A 22,458-nucleotide genomic window follows, 5' to 3' on the forward strand; every position below is an offset into this window, starting at 1 on the left:
TGAAGCATCACATTTTGAAAGCTTCTATTCTCTTCTTGTCTAAACTATTTATCGTCCATGTTTCACTTCCATACATGGCTATACTCCATACAAATACTTTCAGAAACGTTAATATATTTTGTCACATTTTAATATTTCATACAGTCTTTTGAATTATCACATTAACGAAGCCGAAATTACATTGTTCACACAAAATATAAAAATATGTCCAATCACATCAAAGGCATGCTCACTACTGCTTCACTCTGCAGTAATAACCTTATTCCAAAGGGCTTACAATTTTTCTTGAGGAATGACTTTCTGTTAATTTCATTCTGTTAATTTTAATTATTATTTCATAAATGAATCCAGAAAAAAAACCTAGTAAACAGTACTAGATTGCATAATTCATAATTTCAAATGCTTCTAAAAAAAATAATTTTAACTGTACATTCAGAGCTAGTACTTATGTATTGTAACATCAAAAATAAAATAATTCCTTTTCATAAATTTTATCTTGAAATATAACATATTGTATATAAAATAATTTGAAAGTTTTCGGAAAAACAGCTGAGATAATATTGAACCATCCAAAATTTGAAAAATAATACTGATATCGACAACTATTGTTGAGGAAAAGTAATGCTAGAGGAGGATGTCCTGTTACACACACTATGTAATGGGTAGATTTTTGTCCAACTATATTACACTTTCAAAAATTGATTGTTCTTATTAATTTATAACAAGAGTGTAATTTTTCATTACAGCCTTGATCATTGTGTGTTGTTGGCACTTAGTGTTTCCTTTTTGTAGTATATAAATTGTATCCGTTCAATAGGATGTTTTTAGTGTAGTCTGTCTTCTAAAATTTTGTGATGTCACAAACGTTTATAGTTGTTTATTTATTACTTCTGAACACATTCAAAATTTATTTAATGCGGGGTACAATGATATAAGCTTGTAATTATGTACAATTTTTCCTTGCCTTTCTTAAAATGCAGAACTACTAGTTCAGCCATAGGAGCAGAACCATCCATCTCAAGCAATGACAGAAAATTAAAGTCAAGATGTCTGTCTTGGATAGAGCTTGTAATTTTCAAGTGGAAAAGGGGTCATGTGACATATTGAACAGATAGAGAACTATGCAAGAAAAACAGTGATGTGGTTTATTCAATTTGATATTTGGAGAAAAGAACATCTATACATGCTATTAAATTGGATTTCAAACCAATGCCACTCAAGCAGACCACCCATTACCCACAGAGTGATGGTGAAACCTGTCATAAAATTCTGTGAAACTAGCTCTGTCACAGACAAATTGAAAGCTGGATGACCAAAAGTGGCAGTGAATGAAGCAACATCAACCACTGTTCATCATTCACTAAAAGTTCAGAGTATATTACGTGCCATATCTCGCAAGAAAGTGGGGTCAACCATACATCAGAAATGAGAATTTTGGCAACAAATAATGGCACCATTACAAAAATTACAGAGTATCACTGAGGGTGATACAGATCATTGGGGTCAGTTTGTGGAATGGGTGACATGCAAATTCTACGAAAACCTTCATTTCCCCTATGACACACTGTTTATGGATAAAGCTAATTTTTGTGTGGACAGAAGTAAGTAAACAGAATCACACTTACTGGTCGGATGAGAACCCTCACTGGATGGATCCATTGAAGGTAGTTGGCACATTGAAAGTGATAATTTGGTGTGAAATATGGAGTTCTCGTATTGTTGAGCAGTTTTTCAGTCAGGATACAGTAACAGCAGCCTGTTATCTGTAGTTGTTAGATGAAGGTATGTTGCCATCAATGCTTTCTAATGACGGGATATTTCCACCTTTTTTATTTTATTTATTTATTTATTTTTTTAGCATGATAGCGCTACACCTCTGTTATAAGCTAGCTGTCCATGTATACCTGGATATCCAGCTGCCTGGATGTGGATATCCGGGCATATCTGGATATCCAACTTCCCTGGGGGTTGATAGGTCTGGTAGAATGGCCTCATCGTCCCCCAAATTTAAGTCAGTCAGATCCGAGGGGAGGGGGGTGGGGGGGGGGGGGGGGGAGGGCTGTGAATGCAGTTGTGTATGTGGTGAAGATTGGGAGTGAACTGTTGATCTTGTGCTTGAATTCTGGTTTGAATTGTACCCAGGTCCCATAATATTCTTATTGAAATGATTTGTCAATGAAGGCATTGCATTGTGTGCAATTAAAAAAAAATAGAGTTCCATGTGTTACTGTAAAATATAATTCATGTTAACTATTTTACTTATTTTTCTTTTACCCATTTTTGTTGAACTGAAACGTAAAAGTACCAGGATAACTTGCTTTTCAGAGTTTCCATGTATTTGCGTTCTGAGCATACAAAATGCCCCAAACAGCATCAAGAATGATAGAAAAAAGTAAAAGAAGGAAAGTGTTAGATCTACAACTTTGCTTCTACCATTTTTTCTCAAAGTTCAAGGCTTCATTGTGAAAAACTTACAAAAATTCAAAGTTTTGGCCATCACTGGCATCTACTTTCTCCCATCTTTTAGTCAGCGTATGGATCCTGCGACAGAAGAACTGCAGTTGTTCGTATGACTGGAAGTGCTAATCAGCCTGGCCATGTGCCATTGATTGAAAAACATGGTGTTGAGAGGGACCAATGTCTGGAAAATATGGCAAATGGGGCAGGACTTTCCAGCACAATATTTCCAAGGATATTTTTATGGGATTTGCGATGTGGGATAAGCATTGTCGTGCTACAAAATCACCTCTTTGTATCTATCTCTGTATTGTGGCTGTGTGTCTTTCAGTGCTCAACTCAGATGCATCAATTGCTTTTGATAATGATCTCCACTGATTGTTTTCATTGATTTGAGTAGCTTAGAAAACCTTCTGTCTTCAACCACCATGGTGGTCTGTGACATCAAGATCACAATTCTTGAAGCACTGAAACCATTCTCTGCACTTTCTTTCATTAGTAGGTGCCTCATCACTTCCCTCAAATGGTGAGAACTGGGCTTGTAAGTTGATATATTTAATTGAGAATAACTTAATGATGCACATATTGAATAATACTTTGATGGTGTTATGTTTACAAATTCCTAATTTTATTTTATGACATTATTTACCACCTGTAACACAGCTTGCTATTGTGAAACAGCAGGAGCAAAGTTGTAAACTAAATCATTAATGAACAGAAAAGTACATTAAAGAGACTGAACATCATGTGAATACAAGCAAAAATGATATTGGAAACATTAGTAGAGAAAGCTGGCATCAATAAGTTCACTTTGTATGAGAGAGTATCAACCTCAGATCGTTACGTGTTCATCTGTTGGTTAAGTGCCACAAGGAATGGGTGAAGCAGATAACAACTAACCTACAATGCACTAGACTACATTTTGAGCAGATTTTGTAGCCTTTATGTGTTATCACCAGCATTTGTCATGTTTTGTACAAAGTGTGACATAAACTGAGAATGAATAAAGCTAAATGGAAGACACTATCGTTTTTTTAATGCCATTCTCTGTCATTTTGACACATCACCTGTGTCTGTCTGATATGTCTCATGGCCTCCTTTTCCATTTAAAAATTACAAGTTGCATCCCACGAGGTAGCTTTCAAAGTGGCTCCCTCACAGCAGCATAACCTTACAGGTTTTTCCCCTCTCCCATCTCATATTACTCGACTTTAAATTTCTGTTTATCCAGCAGTTTTTGTTTTGAAAAGTTGTTCCAGGTCTATGGATCTGCCTGTGTTTTGCTGTTATGAGATAATTAGAAGTAAACAGATCATCAAAGAGTCTTTGTCAGGTTCTGTGAAAAATGACTTTAATGCATACACGAAAACACCCACTGGACTTAAAAAGTTTACGTTGTCAGGTGCTGCTAGTCTGGTTTGAACCCAGGCTGTCTGTAAATGAACCAGACCATCTTGCACAGTGTATGATACATACAACTGTGTTGTTGTTGTTGTTGTTGTTGTCTTCAGTCCTGAGACTGGTTTGATGCAGCTCTCCCTGCTACTCTATCCTGTGCAGTACGTACTGCAGCCTACATACTTCTGAATCTGCTTAGTGTATTCATCTCTTGGTCTCCCTCTATGATTTTTACCCTCCACACTGCCCTCCAATACTAAATTGGTGATCCCTTGATCCCTCAGAATATGTCCTACCAACTGATCCCTTCTTCTAGTCAAGTTGTGCCACAAACTCCTCTTCTCCCCAATCCTATTCAGTACCTCCTCATTAGTTATATGATCTACCCATCTAATCTTCGCCGGCCGGTGTGGCCGTGCGGTTAAAGGCGCTTCAGTCTGGAACCGCGTGACCGCTACGGTCGCAGGTTCGAATCCTGCCTCGGGCATGGATGTGTGTGATGTCCTTAGGTTAGTTAGGTTTAAGTAGTTCTAAGTTCTAGGGGACTGATGACCTCAGGTGTTAAGTCCCATAATGCTCAGAGCCATTTTAAGCATTTTGAACGATCTAATCTTCGGCATTCTTCTGTAGCACCACATTTCGAAAGCTTCTATTCTCTTCTTGTCCAAACTATTTATCGTCCATGTTTCACTTCCATACATGGCTACACTCCATACAAATACTTTCAGAAATGACTTCCTGACACTTAAATCTATACTCGATGTTAACAAATTTCTCTTCTTCAGAAACGCTTTCCTTGCCACTGCCAGTCTACATTTTATATCCTCTTTACTCCGACAATCATCAGTTATTTTGCTCCCCAAATAACAAAACTCCTTTACTACTTTAAGTGTCTCATTTCCTAATCTAATTCCCTCAGCATCACCAGACTTAATTTGACTACATTCCATTATCCTCATTTTGCTTTTGTTGATGTTAATCTCAATTCCTCCTTTCAAGACACTGTCCATTCCGTTCAACTGCTCTTCCAAGTCCTTTGCTGTCTCTGACAGAATTACAATGTCATCGGCTAACCTTAAAGTTTTTATTTCTTCTCCATGGATTTTAATACCTACTCTGAATTTTTCTTTTGTTTCTTTTACTGCTTGCTCAATATACAGATTGAATAACATCGGGGTGAGGCTAGAACCCTGTCTCACTCCCTTCCCAACCACTGTTTCCCTTTCATGCCCTTTTACTCTTATAATTGCCATCTGGTTTCTGTACAAATTGTAAATAGTCTTTCGCGCCCTGTGTTTTACCCCTGCCACCTTCAGAATTTGAAAGAGAGTATTCTAGTCGACATTGTCAAAAGCTTTCTCTAAGTCTACAAATGCTAGAAACGTAGGTGTGACTTTTCTTATCTAGCTTCTAAAATAAGTCGTAGGGTCAGTATTGCCTCACGTGTTCCAACATTTCTACGGAATCCAAACTGATCTTCCCCGAGGTCGGCTTCTACCAGTTTTTCCATTCGTCTGTAAACAATTCGTGTTAGTATTTTGCAGCCGTGGCTTATTAAACTGATAGTTCAGTAATTTTCACATATGTCAACGCCTGCTTTCTTTGGGTGTGGAATTATTATATTCTTCTTGAAGTCTGAGGGTATTTCGCCTGTCTCATACATTTTGCTCACCAGATAGTAGAGTTTTGTCAGGACTGGCTCTCCCAAGGCCGTCAGTAGTTCTAATGGAATGTTATCTACTCCCAGGGCCTTGTTTCGATTTGGGTCTTTCAGTGCTCTATCAAACTCTTCATGCAGTATCATATCTCCTATTTCATCTTCATCTACATCCTTTTCCATTTCTATAACATTGCCCTCAAGTATGTCGCCCTTGTATAGACCTTCTATATACTCCTTCCACCTTTCTGCTTTCCCTTCTTTGCTTAGAACTGGGTTTCCATCTGAGCTTTTGATATTTGTACAAGTGGTTCTCTTTTCTCCAAAGGTCTCTTTAATTTTCCTGTAGGCAGTATCTATCTTACCCCTAGTGAGATAAGCCTCTACATCCTTACATGTGTCCTCTAGCCATCCCCGCTTAGCCCTTTTGCACTTCCTGTCAATCTCATTTTTAGACGTTTGTATTCCTTTTTGCCTGCTTCATTTACTGCATTTTTATATTTTCTCCTTTCGTCAATTAAATTCAATATTTCTTCTGTCACCCTAGGATTTCTACTAGCCCTCGTCTTTTTACCTACTTGATCCTCCGCTGCCTTCACTACCTCATCCCTCAAAGCTACCCATTCTTCTTCTACTGTATTTCTTTCCCCCATTCTTGTCAATTGTTCCCTTATGCTCTCCCTGAAACTCTGTACAAATTCTCATTTAGTCAGTTTATCCAGGTCCCATCTCCTGAAATTTCCATTATTCAAGATATTGTGTGCAGAAATGGGAATGCTGATCCAGCTGTACACTTGAAAAGAAATCCGTCCTTGATTCTCTTTGAGTAAACTTAAATAATGAAATATTATGGTACATTTAGATTGTAAGTATTTCAATATGTGAATGTGCAAATGGTTAGTTCTAATTACTGGATTTGCATGTAAGCATCTGTGATTATTATTATTTATGGTAAATGGTAAGATTAGCACTGTCGTACTGTGTTATCCTTAATGAAGAATTTCAGATTTGAAACGATTTTCACCTACTGAAAGGTTCCGTGGTAAATTGAATGTGACTGTTGACTTTCCACTAACTGGCCTAGACCTGAGTGCGTATGCTGCTAACAGGGGTCAGGGTTGCACATACAACTTGTATGGAGTTGCAAACCACTCTGGGACAACTTACTCGGGACACTACACTGCGTACTGCAAGCATCCTTATACGGGAGAATGGCACGAGTACAATGACTCGAGGTGAGTCTTACATAATTTATTTCACTTTTGATCAAGAATGAAAAATAGAAATATTGTAGTCCACCAGTTAGTGAAATTTTTGTTGTGGAAGATGGTAAGAGATGGGAAACCCCACACTAATGCCATACCCTGTAAACTAGTTTTTGGGTGTGGCAGAGGGTACTTTGTGAACAACTGTCATTTCCCTCATTCTTGTTTTTACTAATGGTCCACACAAAAAACAATTGCCAGTAAGCCTCCGTGTGAGTTCAATTCTCCCTGATTTTACCTTCATGGTCTTTTTGCGACCTGTGCATTGGAGGAAGCAAAATGCTCGTTGACTGTACTAGGAACACATGCTCTTGGAATTGTAGCAATAAACCACACAGTGATGCATAATATGCCTCTTGTAGCATCTGCCACTGAACTCGAGCGAGCATCTCTGTGTTGTTTTCACTCTTACTAAATGAACTACTTTTCTTTGGATCTTTTACCCCACTCAATGCTATATGGTACAGGTCCCAGACTTGGCGAGCAGTATTAAAGTATTGGTCAAATGACAGTTTTGTAAGCCATCTGCTTTGTGGGTGAACTACATCTCATCCTTCTCATGACTCTGTCTGTCTCTGCCATACCCGCGATCAGTTTATGTGGCTATTCCACTTTAAATCATTCTGAATACATACTCCAACCATGTGGGAGGCACAAACCACATTCCACTGAACCCACGATACCTGTAGCCACAGCAAAGCCACAAAGATGCCAGACCTTCACTCCACCATCACATTTTCAGCCCCATGCTGCACTTGAGTTTCAGGCAGCTGCTGTCCTGGGCGTTCATTGCACCCTGTGGTTTTGTTCATTGTTTTTGCTGTTGGAGGAGTTATTACTTCGTTTGCTGTTACTGTTATTTATTTTGTGGTACTGAACTATGCCAGAAAGGAGTTCATCAAAAGCTACAAGTGGAAATGTTCCTCGTCATTCTCTCGTCTGGGGAGAGGCGTACAAGGTCAGTCAAGAGAAATGGTTTGGTGCATTATGTGCCTATTCTGAGAGTGAAAGACAAAATGGTGGCCTACTGCTCTCTGTTTATGGTGTTAACCGATAGAACTGCTGCAGCTCTGTACATAAACAAAAAGACTTTTGTGAAGATCATCAAGGATATGTTTGAGAAATAAAAAGATCCTGGAAAACCATAGAAACTTGAAACTCTGGGTGAGGGGGGAAGCTGTATGGATAATCAGATTACCAACACAGACTGATCTGCCCGTAGCATTGCACGATCTACAATTTTACTGTGGGGATTTTTGTGGCCATAAGCTGTTGATGGAGTGGGAGAATGTAAGTCCATGGTGATGCCGATTTTTTTAAGACAGATCTGTAGCACAAATATTGATGAAGTAGTGTGGATTGATGAGATGTGGTCTGTTCTGGTCACATTGCCAAGCAGAACTGTAAAGATGACACAAGTAAAGGAGCACTGGAAATGTCTTCCAGCAAGGGGAACAGACTTCTGTTTTATGATGCAGGCACCCCTGTAGCGAAGTGGTCAGTGTGGCTGATTCCTGGGGTGGGGGCCCAGGTTCAATTTGTGACAGGGTCAGAGATTTTATCTACTCACAGACTATGTGTTTCATTGTCCTCATAGTCATTTCATCATCATTGATGTGCAAGTCACTGAAGTGGTGTCATATAAAAAGACTTGCACTAGGCAGCTGAATAACACCAGATGGTGTCTCCCGGCCAGTAATTTCATTTCAGTGGTGATCTGTTCAGTACAGATGTAGATGTGTGAAGAAATTTATTCTGAAGATTTGATGGGAGTATTTGATATTTAATTTTTTTTATTACCATGTAGTACATGGATCCATTTATATTATTTATTTAATCATTCTAATCCTACATGTATAGAATATATACAAGGATATTCGACATGGTTAAGTCTTTACAAGATAAAATACAGTTTGTATTGGATTCTGGAGGACTAGATATTTAAGTAATTTAGCAAAGAACCATATATACAACAAACATTAGAGACAACATACGAAGTAGAATATTTGTAATGCATCTTTATTTTTGTTGTTTGGTTTCTAGGTACTCTGTCAGACTGTAAAAGGAATGACCAATCAAATATGCCTTTAGTTCAGCCTTAAAACTACTGTGTTTACTTACTGACTAAGTATGGTTTGGCAGATTATTGTAAATTTTTATCCCAATATGTAGAGTGCTTTTTTGGCACAATGATGTTCTCACCTGTTTCATATGAAAATCAGATTTTTTTCTTGTCTCGTATGCATGTATATCTTCATTTTTTAATAAGATATCTGGGTGTCTATCAATATATTGTTTTATGAAAACTGACATTTTGTAGATAAAAATCCAGTTAAGAGGAAGAACTGACAAGTTTTTGAATATGAGTCTTCATGATTTCCTATTATTTACCCATTCAATAATTCTTAATATTCTCTTTTGCATCTTGGGAAGTTTAATATTTGTTGTTGTATTGCCCCAGAAGATTGTGCTACATTTAATTACAGAATGCACATAGGAGTAGTATACATTTAACAGGCTGGCTTTGCTGCAACAAGTTTTTAAGATCCTTATCATGTAGTAGGTTTTGCTTAGTTTTCTTTGCAAATATTCAATGTGTAGCTCCATTTTGTGTTGTTCTGGAGCCAGAGTCCCAGAAATTTTGTGCTGTCAACACTTTCAAGAACTCTGTCCCTTAGTTCTATTTGTATGTTTAGGTGGTGCCTTTCTTTTAGATTATAGAAGTTCAGTGCTACTGTCTTTCCTTTGTTTATAATTAGCTTGTTATAGTTGAGCCACAGTTCTACACTGTTCATTGTTTGGATGGCAGAGTCTTTCACTTTTTCTTCTGTTTTCCCACTAGTAAGGAAGCTTGTATCATCTGCAAATTGGAGAGTAGTTTGGCAATACTTGTTGTACTTAAGATCATTGACATAGAGGAGAAACAGAATGGGTCCTAATACACTGATAGTTGAGGAACACCATATTTCACATTTTCACATCCTGAATAGTAGTAGCTGATTTTGTTGTGGTCAGTATATTGCACTTCAACAAACTGTTTGTGACCACATAAGTATGTCCTGAGCCACTCATTGGATATACCTCTAATTCCTAATTGGTCAAGCTTCTGCAGTAGGGCATTATGGTCAATGGCATTGAAAACTTTGGATAAATCAAGACAATGCCCGTCACAAACCCACTCGCATCCAGTTTAGCATAGATTTCATTAAGAAATTCAAATGTTGCTCTCTCAGTTGAATAGCCTTTCCTGAAATCATGCTGTGAGGGAGAACGAATTTTATGTTTATTCCGGAAATCAGACAATCTCTTATAAAAAAAATTTTCTAAAATTTTTCACAATACAGGCAATAGGGCTATTAATCTATAATTTGTAACACCTCCTGGATTTCCTTTTTTGAGCAGTGGTTTCAGTTTTGCTGTTTTTAAGCAAGAATGGCAGGTTCCTGATGACAGTGAGCTGTTGCACGAGTGTGTCAAAGGTTCAGCTAAGGCAAGACAGCATTTTTTAATTATTGCATCTGGTATTCCATCAATTCCACATGTGTACTCTGTTTTTAAGGTTTTTATAACTGATAAAATTTCTTCAGTATATGTGGGTGAAAGTAACAATGATTTAGACACATTTCTCGTGCTATTCGATGATGGAGGTGATATTTTGTTGTGTTCTTCCAGTCCACTCACCAACTGTTCACTTATGTTTGCAAAATATTTGTTGAAGGTCTCTGTAGTTTGGTTGGACAAGAATCAAACATTTATATATTGTTTGGTTTCACTTGTTGTTTGATTTTTTTATAACTTCTCATATAGCTTTAGATTTGTTTTTTGAGCTTTCAATGTGTTTGTCATTTGCCATTAACAGATTTCATATTTGATAGTATACTAGCTGACAGACTGATATTCATTTTGCCAGTTTGATCTCTGACCAAGACAAACATCTTCCTTTCGTTCATTATTACGCAGTATGTACCCTTGCAGTAGACTCGGTGTGAGATGATCGTGGATAGTTTCTGTATGCGCGACACAGCTTCTTTGCATGTCTACAATACAATTTTGTCAATGTTTCTACAGCAACAGTTCTTCACATATCTATAGATGGCTATTGTTTTCTCCTACAGCCATCTGTACTTCACAGTTGAAAGCTGTCAAAAGCACTATCAGATCTCACAGATTTCCTTAAGTTGACTTGATTGTAGGAGTGAGGAAAGAATATGTGAAAGAATATGTGTAGAAGAAGAAAGAATATGTGTATTAAAACTGTATGCATGATGCAGCATTTTTTCACACATCTCAGTGTTTGACATCACATCTCTTGAACTGTGTGTTGGTACATTCAGCAGCACATGTGGATACTGTCTGCAAAATGTGTTGCAAATAGAGTTACTAACAAAGAAGTAATAAATTTAAACAACATGCATGATTGTGCATGATGCGGAAGTTTGTCATGTATTTCATTATTTATCACATTATATATCCTAAACTATAATAGGTATGTGGTTCTTATACCAATAGCAATTGTTGCCTGACAGAAAGGGATATGTGTACCAAGTTTGATTGAAACTGGTTCAGTGGTTTTTTAGGAGATGTAACATACACGTGTGCACTCTCTCTCTCTCTCTCTCTCTCTCTCTCTCTCACACACACACACACACACACACACACACACACACACACACACAGGCATGCATGCACGTACATTTTTATAGTGGATTCAATTGCATCATCCATTTTGAATGGCTACTGTATGGACAAATGAGAAGCAATGTGGGTTTCTTGCTAGTCCGACTCCTATTATACACGCATGCTGCAAGAGTCAATGAAGTGACTGCTCTGTTCCTTCTTCTACTTTCCATGCCTCCTTAAAATTAGTCTTACTTCCTCGTAAATCCCAAACCTACCCACCAGTCTTACTCTACAGGAGTAGCTCTTCAATCACACTGAAAATTTCCTTGAATTTATCTCCTACCATTGTTTTAGTTTGTCATTGTATTATATTTACATCATTTGTATTGCACACTCTGACATGCCCAAAATCAGTTTGAGCAATCCAGACTGTGTTAGTATCAATAAAATTTTCTTTGCATATTAAATGAATATTATGTCAGTGTTCTATAGGATTTTTTGTTACCAGAATAGTACCACAAAATGTAGAGAAAATGGGGGCACATTTAATGCAACACTTTCCTTTGAGTGCAGTGTGAAGCAGTGGTCAGTATGCCATGCACTCATCACATACAAGAATATACAACATATCCACTGTGAAAGACATTGCCATTATATTAAGTTACGAGAATGCCATGTAGAGGATGCGCAACAGCATCTGTCAACAACGAGATGCAGTCTTGAGGCACAAGTTGTTCTCAATTTCAGTTTATGCATTCAGTTGAGGTGGATTTCTTCTTGACAGCATTATAAAATTATTTAAATATACTTTTCAGGAATGGGGCTGTTAGTCACTTGCATGTTCCATGGATCATAATTTTGACCTCTCACTGTGATACAGAATGGATTAGTTTTAAATTTCAGTACATTTCTCAGTGGAAAATATGGCAACATGCTGACTATTTACAAGGTTTTTTAAGAGCTGTAATTTTTTTATATGCGGACAGTGATTTACACACACACACACACACACACACACACACACACACACACACACACACTACTACTACTACTACCACTATTACTACTACTACTACACATTCAGAAATTCTTCTGTAGAATTGTCAAGCAGATGTGATTTCAATTTGTATTTGAACTTAATTTTATTATCCACTAAGTTCGTTACATCGCTGAATGTGTAGTCAAAGATTTTTGTGGCTTATTATGCCACTCCTTGTGCCACACACAGGTTAAATGATGGATTGTGTAAATAATTTATTCTTTTAGTATTGTATTTATGGATGTTACCATTGTTGTCAAACTGTGTATGATGGTTCATAACAAACTTCATAACAGAGTAAATGCTCCGTGTGACTGTTGTCATTATGCCAGACTGTATAAACAGCTGTCTACAAAAAGTTCTACAGTCTGTACTAAACATGATCCTTATTAAACATTTTCATGCAATGCACTCCCTTTTTCCTTAGTGATGAGCTACACAGAATACAGTGACATACGACATTAATGAATGAAAGCAGGAAAAGAAAGTCAACTTTTTGACATTTTTATCTCCTTAATCTGATATTATCCATAATGCAAAAGTTGCGTAGCCTTGACATTGAAGATGCACTGTAACATGTGGCCTCCAGTTCAGACTCTTATCAGTAGAAGCACCTAAGAACCCAGAACATCTTTCATCTTTTTTGATTTAACCTCATTTATAATTTCTAATGGTGTGGTGAGGCCTTGGGCAATATTGAATAACATTTACGGAGTTTTATCTAAATTTAATGACATTCTATTTCCAGAGAATCAATTATTAATTTTCAAAACAATACATTTTCAGCTTTGGAAGTTACTCTGCTAGACTTGATTATAATACTTGCTTTATCAGCAAACAGAACTGCTGCTGGGTATGCAGTGGAAGATTGTTAATATATAATGAGAGCACAAACGGAGCCAACAATGATCACTGTGGTTCACCTCAACTTAACTGTATTATATTCTGAAAGCATTGTCTCACTAGGAGGCCTCTTGTCCAGTGTTAAGTATGTTGTATGTGAGACAGTGTGATCAGAGGTGCAGTGGTGGAGAAATTATGACACTGTGCTACAACTGACATGCTCCCGTATATTTTCCATGTTAAGAAAGGTTGCCAAATCTACTCTGTTTCTCCTAAAATTTCATAGTTAGGATCTGTAGTTTTCTGCATTGTCTCAGTTGATAAGTTAGTCCTTTACAAACTTCTGTATGGCTGTTTGGCTTCAGTTGTTCACAAATTGTTCCAAGAAATTTCCGGGATTATGGACATGCCTCAAATGTTTCCTAATTAAACTGGAATTGATGAACAGATTATTCAGACAAAAAGGTAAAGTAATAAAAATATGTAATCTGAAAGCAGGAACAGTAATTATAGCACAATGGCATTCAGGAATTTTACTTGTGAAGTTGCAGTTACCACATTGTTCAGTGAGATGCGTTATTCTTATTTATAGATTCTTCCATCACTTCTTGTTAGGACAATTCTACTGATCAGTAGAATAAAAACAGTTTACTTGTTATTCAACCTCAATAAAAAATGTTTTACTTCTTATGGGTTCCGAGGGTTCTTTAGCAAATGGCTTGTTTTACCTGGATCATTGGGAAGGCGTACAGACCACAATATTTTAAGCACATAATTGAGATCATGTCATATGATGATTTGATAGTAATGTTTTGTTGAACTTTGATGTGTTCATTTGTCTACACGTTTTTTTGCACCTCTGTGTATACTGTGAATGACATGTGCCTTCCCACAATGACAGGAACGTGACTTGTAACTGGTTTATATTGCTTCTGCCATACCTTTGTTCATTCCACAACTTTTGGGGCTCTCCTTTATGATGGATGATGTGTGAATGAACAGACAGAATTTTGGCTCCCGTGACGACATTCTGTGTGACCTCACATTAGCTACCAGCTGGCACTAATTTTTTTTCTTCAAGAAAGAACTCTCTCTGTTTTCTTCTGAGTGTTGTTCCCTTATGGGCATCCCTGCTGGCTAGTTTCCTATTCTGCACAGTGTAGTGACATTGACATTTTGTGTCTATGGGAACGTCTTTCATTGTTTTTTGTATTTGTTTCATCTTCTCTTATGCCCCCTTACTTCTTTGAGCTGAAGGGAAAAATGTAATTTTTAAATTAGATTGTGCTTGGATTCTCTCATTAATACATTTGATATGCAACCTCATTACAAGTGCTGACAACATTTGTAGGCTCATTCTAATAGATTTAAGGGAGTGCAGTGAATGCCCTCTACCGTTGATAAATGTTGAATGGGATGTTGAAGACCGGGAAATTGTCCTTGTTTTCCAATTCTGTCATTAACGTATCTGGATATTGAGTGTTTAAAATATATAAGATACATTTAAAGGGTGGCACAATAAAATCGTGACAATAGGTTTCATCACTGCAAGTTTAGGTACTTTTCTTTAAATCTCTTCCTGAATTTGAGCCTGCTGGGGGCATAAGACTCAATAACTGTTGGAGATTTTTGGTCAAATGTTTGAGCTGAATGAAAACAAAGATTCCCTGTAAATTACATAATAAATTTTTGCCTGGATATTACTAGTCAAATGTAGAGTGGAAAATCAACAAATGGGCTATCAAATTGACCAGCATGAACTCCAGCTTTGCAAAAGACTTTTTTATTGAAACTCATGCTGGTAAATTTGATGCTCAAACCCCCTCCCCCCCCCCCCCCCCCCCCCCCCCCCCACACACACACCAGCATTCTTTTTCTCCCTCTCCTCTCCCAACTTTTCAACCACTCTCCCTTCTCTTTCCCCTCCCTTTCTCCCTTTGTCCCACTCTTTTTTTAGCTATGAAAAGTTGAACAAAAATCCATTGTGTAATTTATTGGTAGTCTTTGTTTTCAATCCAATCAAACATTTGACCAAAAATTTCGAGTCTACGAGCAGCATTTGACTAAAGTTTGCTTTTTGGTTTCCACTGTGGGAGAACTGTTGCTTCTCACAGTTTATTACAAGAATGATTTGATTTTAGTTGGTATCTGATGACAAGATTCCCACTTGGTGGGAAAATTTAAATCTAGCCACATTATGTGACTAAACTATTAATGTTTGAAAAAAGTTTCTCTACACTAATAGTTAAGAGTTAAAACAATGTATTTAGAAAATAAAACCATTTCAATTACTGATTGAAGTCAACAGCACACTCTTCCATGTTGCATAATGATTGCATTCACAACCTCAAGCATTACCAGTAGCATAATGGGGACACTAGCAGCCACATGATGACCTGTTACATGTCACATGATACATTCAGTCTTGATTTGTCCTCTGCCTTGTTAATTGTCTATGTCACACGTATGCCACAGTTTTTAGAAGGGGAAAGGTCTTAGCAGTGTAGAAAAAGTTGTTGCATGATACAGTTTCCTGTCCTTGCATCATGTGTTAAAACCCCCAACACCTCACCATTTGGGGAGTAACCATGCAATACATTATTGATAATGTTTCACCCCTGAATGGCAGACAAGAAATGTGGCATTCAGTTTATACATTAGCAGAATAATTGGCTGGTTTCCAGTTTCAGTTGTAGTATTCTCTGTTTTTACCCATGTCAACACAGTGGCATCATCGTTTTACTCTTCATTAATGTAAGCATGTTGATATTTATTTCAAGAAGTATAAGTTGATTTCTCCTTTAATAAAACCAGATGTTGGTGTTGTTGTCATAGTCTCCAATCCAAAGACTGATGTGACGCAGCACTCTAAGCTAGCTGTGCAAACCTCTTCATCTCTGTATAACTATTGTAACCTGCTTACTGTAGTCAAGTCTTGGTCTGCCTCTACATTTTTACCATGCACACTTTCCTCCATTATCAAACTGATTATTCCTTGATGCCTAAGGGTCTGTCCTACCAACTGATCCCTTCCTTTAGTCAAGTTTTACCATAAGTTTCTTGTCTCCCAAAGTTGATTCAATAGCTCTTCATTAATTTTCCAATTTACCCATCTAATAAACAGCAGTTTTTTGTAATGCCACATTTCAAAAGCTTATATTTATTCTTATGCACTGTTACTGTGCAATACCACTATTCAAATAAATATGTTCAGAAAAGATTTCAAACACTTAAATTTATGTTATATGTCAAAAATTTTCTCTTTTTTTCAGAAAAGCTTTTGTTGTTACTGCCAGTCTGAATTTTATCTTCTCTTCGTCTGCCATCATCCCTTATTTTAGTACTCTTGTTTTACTTTTGTTGATGTGCACCATGGAACTCTTTCCACAGGACTATTTGCTCCAGTCATCTGCTCTTCCAAGTTCTCTGCTGTCTCTGGCAGAAGTGTAAAATCATTGACCTCCATCACATCCTGTGCTCTCACAATCCCCCCTGGGCTAAACTTCCACTATCATGTTCCCACAGCCTCATCTTGCCTTTTCCCTTCTCTCTTCTGTCTCCACTGCTCCTTCTCCATCCAAATCATGCACCGCCCTTTCCCACTTTCCTCTCCAACCCCCCCCCCCCCTGCTCCCCCTCCACACACACACACACCCCAGCATTCTTCTTCTCCCTCTCCTCTCCCACCTTTTCAACCACTCTCCCTTCTCTTTCCCCTCCCTTTCTCCTTCTTATCTTCATCTTTCTCTTCTTTTTCCCACTTGCCCATTTTACTCCTCAGTTCCCCTTTTCCCTCTTCTTACACCTCCATTTGTTGTGCCCTCTGTATTCTTTTCATGTAAATGTTCAGATGCAAAGCCATTCGTCCAGAGATCTGCCTCTTTTCTGCTATTCCCTCCTTGCGTCCTTCCCTGCCAGCTCTCCACCTCCATCAGCTCAGGAAATAGCTATCAGTAGTTTAGCCAATAAATTATGTTCACATCTGCCACTGGAAATGTTCTATAATTTAAAATTTTGTTTCAGAATCTCTGTCTTACCATTATATAATGAATCTAAAATCTTGCAGTGTCTATGCAGATCTTCATTGTATACAATGTTGTTTCATGATTTCTAAACCAAGTGTTAGCAGTGATTAAATTGTGTTCTACAAAGGGTCCCCTGTTTTTCATTTCCCGCATACCTGTTTCACTATGGGTTTTCCTTCATTTCCTTTCCCTACTATCAAATCCCAGTCTCTGGATTTCAAATCACTAAGGCTTCATCTTCAGGCACATAACATGACAACATTTTAAGTTTGTATGTCTAATCATTTATAAACAAAAACATTTGAATGCTAATTTTGCCAAAAACAGATGTGAGTTCTGCCAAGAATAGATGTAAATTTTACCAAAAATAGATGCTAAATTTTAAATTTCCCAGTCAAAATGGGACTTAGCCTCCTTATTTGTATGACTAATTCCTTAAACCTGAGGCACACTGCCCTGCATCTTAGAAAATGTTATGAACTATATTTTACATTTGTGAGTGTTTTAAATTATTTTCTTCTCAGTTTTGTTGTCTCAGTGCTCAACATAAATTAATTTATTTCTTGTTGAGACAAAAAACTGCTTTAGCTGTAAAATCATTTTATTCTTTATTTTCATGTGAGCACTTCTAATTTGAATGACACTGAAATATGTAAAATAATTAAACTCTTAAGTTTACCTTTGGTTTTTTCCCTTCTGTTTTGCTGTTTTAGAGGTGGTTTGCTGAATATTTGTAACATGTTACCTATAGAACTGTCATGTAAATGTTGAACTCCAGTGAAACAATGTTGATTGTCTACTAATCTCCGATCATTGATGATATTTGTTACAGGGTATCAACCATTTCATCTAGAAGTATCATGTCAAGTGAAGCCTATGTCCTATTTTATGAACTTTTTGGACACACGTCACATTTATAATCTTAGTGTGCCTCCATTATATTGTGCTTCACCAATTGAAAAGTGAAAGAACACTTCAAATCTCAGATTTTATACAAAATTTGACATTGGTCATTGTATTATTTATTTAATTTTGAAATTAACTGAGGAGGTGTTGCCTGTTTTTTATTGCTGGAAAGTTTTTTAAATTATATGTTTGTTTTAAAGCAATGTAACAAGCAAATTGTGTGAAAGAGAAAGTGAGAAAGACACGTCAGAAATTTTAAGAAAATTGTATATTATTAAAATAAAAGAGAAACTATCAAACTTCTCATAATATTATGAACAAGAGTAATGAAATAATTTCATTATTTGTCATAAAATAACCTGCATGATGCACTAGTACAAACAAAATGTCCCTGTTATTGTCATTGTGCATCAGAGCTAACTATGTTTAACAACTGAGTGGATTTTTTTTTTTTTTAATATATGTAAGAATCATTATGCCTGTGAGTATTTTTTCAATTTTAAAAATATTTTATAAGGGTATAGAAATGTTACCATAAGCAATGTATTGCAAATGTTCTCTTTTGACTTATGTATCACGAGTTCATCTTTGGTACTTACGGTTAGTATTACTTGACCAAGGATCTAACAGTTTATCTTTAATTTATTTTACAAGTGAATCATTATTTTTACTATTTCATGAGAATGTTAAGCTGTTTAGTTTCTTTCAGCATGATACACTGTACATAATTTACAGGCTGAATCATAGATGATCAACTTCTTCCCTCTTAATAAATGGTGCCAGGTATATGGAATTCAGTTTTTAACTGCGTTATAGGTATTCCAGTATTTGTGTGGAGAAAAACCCTATTTATTCTCAACATAAATATTTCTGTTCATGAATTTATATCATCTAAGATGTCAAGGATAGGTATATGTGTAATACATCTGGAAGGTACACAAATAATAATTTCATAAGAAGCTAAGTGGAAGTGATGAGAGAGTAAAATTGGGCGGGGGAGGGGGGGGGGGGGGTGACACATCCTGAAAATCAATAAGAAAATATAAAAAAATAAAAAAGATTTCAGCTATAAACTTAAACTTGAACCATTCATTCTTCCTGTACATGTATTGCTTCTCTGTAGAAGAAGATCATTATCATAATTTAAGAAATATTTATTGTTGTTGCTTGCCATGTGGTGTCTTTTGTAAATATACCAGTGTCCATAAGAAATACTCTACTTTTGGCCATAACTATCAATGATAAATGTTGATGGTTTCCTTAAATGGCATGTATCTTTTTATTGCACCTCTATGAAGGTGGGTTGTGAATACAGAGCTCGATTGTGATTGGTGTTGATATTTCAAGTAATTGTTGTGATTATAATTGTGATAAGTAACACTGTGATGAAACTTTATAAGCATACGTCAGCAGACAACAATGAACAATTCATGGACTAATATAGATTACAGAAGATGGCATTGTGTCATATAGTAAACATTGTTTTAGGGTATATTGCGTTGTACACTGGCAAATAATAGTGGAAAGCATTGTTGGTTTCTAAATGACAGTCATGTTGGAAAGTAATTTAGTCTTAGATTCACTGTCAAATATCATTTTTCTATTCATTCCAACATATTATTTATTAATATAAATGTTTTGTTGTACTCTTATTGTCTAGAAGAATTTGTTTTACTAGACATAACCAGCAGTAGTTGAAGCATTGCAAACACAGTGTACATACATTTAAACAGCTTATCATTTGTGGAATTTCTCTGATGCTTATGTAATTTGTGACCATGACTGATGCAGGGAGCACAGTCCTAATAATCTGTGATGCAGATTAATATTGTAGAAAAAAGCTGAAGAATCTCAACATGGCCCAAATAAGTCATATTTTATACCTAAAATGGGAATTTTGTGCTTTATTAGACCCGATGTCTCCCTGGATCAATCCTTCTTCAGCTCACTTTGCAAGGGAAAAGGAGAATTCAGTGGTCCTGATGACTGTCATAGGAATATTGCTGGCTCTGCCCATTTTCGGTGTTGTAGTGTGTGATGTTTAACCTCATTCAGTAGCCAAAGAAATTTTACTTGTTTACTGTAAATACCCGAATTTGTTGCCCACTTCCACATAACTACACACAGCCATAGAACATACATTTAAAGCCTAAAATGAAATTAAAAGAATGAACAAAGCAAGAAAATTTGACATTTGTGTTAGATGTTGCTGTTACTCTTGTTTCTTATAAAATCATATTTTAGTGCTGTTGTTGCAGTAAATCTGTGGTCACCAAGGTACTGTACTTTGGGATATAGTTTAGGTTCAAGCCTCAGAAGTAATATTGAGATATGAGTTACTGTTGCGTAAGGCTGTGCACAAAATTATGCTAACAGAAATCATTTTCATAAGTAATGTTTTGGTATGTAGCATAGTAGTTATTGTAAAAATACAAAATCTGTTAAATTTACAAACACTGTGCATAGACCACAGAAGGATAACATTGTGAGTTAACAGTATGCATAACAACCAACCAATGAAAGATCAGCTACACATTTTTGAATTCTGTGAGCCACCTGCAGTGTCCTTTGTTGTTTTATATAAGTAAGCTATATAACTTAAATATTTATTTATTTATAAATTGCCTGAACATAAATTAAAATCAGTTGTACATAAAATGGCTCAGTATTTGAATAATTCAAACAGCCTCAACTTGAGAATGAAAAATTACATATGTAGCTATTTGTGTACATATGTTCTCTAACATTGAGAGACATGTATCAAAAATATTTTTCTGCAATACAGCTACCATGTAGCAATAGTTCTGGAATATCTAATATGTATAGCTTTCTGAAATTTCACACAGATTACAAAATGCTTTATGCTTTAGTATTGCATTTTTATTGTTTCACTGTCTCAGATGTGTGCCAAAGAAAGTTTCACAAAAGTTGCTGACTAAATGATATTCCTTCCACAGGCCTGATTCTACAGTGTGGAATAAATATGCATGATGAGTTAGGAAATTATTGTATGGGAATTTGGACTATGGAAATTTTATAAGAAGTAATTTCAAAATTGACATTGTCTTTAAAAAAATGGTGCTAAATGTTACAGGGAAGTGTGGCATGAACTGGGGTTTGTTAGAGCAATAGTTGAAGTCATTGAGAGAGACTGAATGCTAATTTGAAACCTAATGTGTATTGTTACCTTGCAGCACTCAATTTATTCCATAGACGAGTGTGAAGCCATTCAGTATGGTACATTATTTATTTGTGAATACTGTTGCAATTTCTTTTATTTTTTTATTTTTTATTTATTTATTTATTTTTAATGTTATCAGTATTCTGTCAATAATGCAATGACTTATTCCACAACCACTAACTTTGAGTCACATAGTCACACTGAATTCTGGAATATGGGTGAACATCTGAGGGGCAATGAGAAATGAAGAAAAACTGGAATATAAAGGAATACACATAAGAAAATATCAGGAAAATGAAAAATCTTGGTAGGGAGAACTTTAAGAGGAATAAAAATGGGTGGTAACAGAACTATGCCATCTTTTATGACTTTGCTATTGATAGAGTGTTGTATCTAGCAACAAAAGTAAATTATAGACAAGGAGTTAGTAAAACGCTATGATCGACATATTTTTCATTATTTTCCTTTTCATGTTATTTTTCATGCACATCCTCTCACTTAAAACTGAAAAATCTTTCTGTCCTTTATCACACAGCTGGTGCTCAGTTAGCTGTACAAAATCCGTGGTGTACCTGTCTCCATCAATAAATAAGCCTGAATTTAAACTCGGAAGTCAGTTACTGACTCACCTTGGCAATGGATCTAAAGCTCTCGCTCAACATACCCTGAAAAGAATTTATGTGATGTACTTGCATGCCAGCAAATTAATTGTCTCATACCATGTAAGTTTAACACAAACACAGCGCTGATCCTCATAACACATTGCAGTGGAATACGACTTAGACGATTGAGCATTACTTAAGTTATCTGTGCTGCAGCTGAAACATGTATAAACTGTAGTAGTTTATCCTTACTCACCTGCAAATAAAGAGTTGCGGTTACTATTTTTTCCAGGTATTTGGTATTTTAATGTGCTGTGGGGTACTGGGATAATATCTTTTTATAGAAATGAAAGTTTTTAAATGTATCTTACATTAATGTGGAAGTTAATAATCTAAAGCAAAAGTATGTGGGTACCGGATACTGTATTGCTGACAAGGGAACATTCCCCAAGAATCAATAAACAA

General features: G+C 36.3%; 1 protein-coding gene across 6 annotated transcripts in view; it reads left to right on the forward strand.

Moving 5' to 3' along the window:
- Window positions 1-21,079, forward strand: part of LOC124545483 (ubiquitin carboxyl-terminal hydrolase 2-like) — a 404,422-nt gene extending 383,343 nt beyond the window's left edge. For all 6 annotated transcript variants that reach the window (XM_047124421.1, XM_047124419.1, XM_047124422.1 and 3 more), the window contains 2 exons: window positions 6,519-6,747; window positions 18,137-21,079. In XM_047124421.1, the coding sequence (XP_046980377.1) occupies window positions 6,519-6,747; window positions 18,137-18,224 (317 nt within the window). In that variant the 3' untranslated portion in view covers window positions 18,225-21,079. The remainder of the gene's footprint in view (window positions 1-6,518; window positions 6,748-18,136) is intronic.
- Window positions 21,080-22,458: the final 1,379 nt, after the last annotated feature.

Source organism: Schistocerca americana, chromosome 8, assembly GCF_021461395.2.
Source record: "Schistocerca americana isolate TAMUIC-IGC-003095 chromosome 8, iqSchAmer2.1, whole genome shotgun sequence".
In the NCBI taxonomy this organism is placed as follows: domain Eukaryota; kingdom Metazoa; phylum Arthropoda; class Insecta; order Orthoptera; family Acrididae; genus Schistocerca; species Schistocerca americana.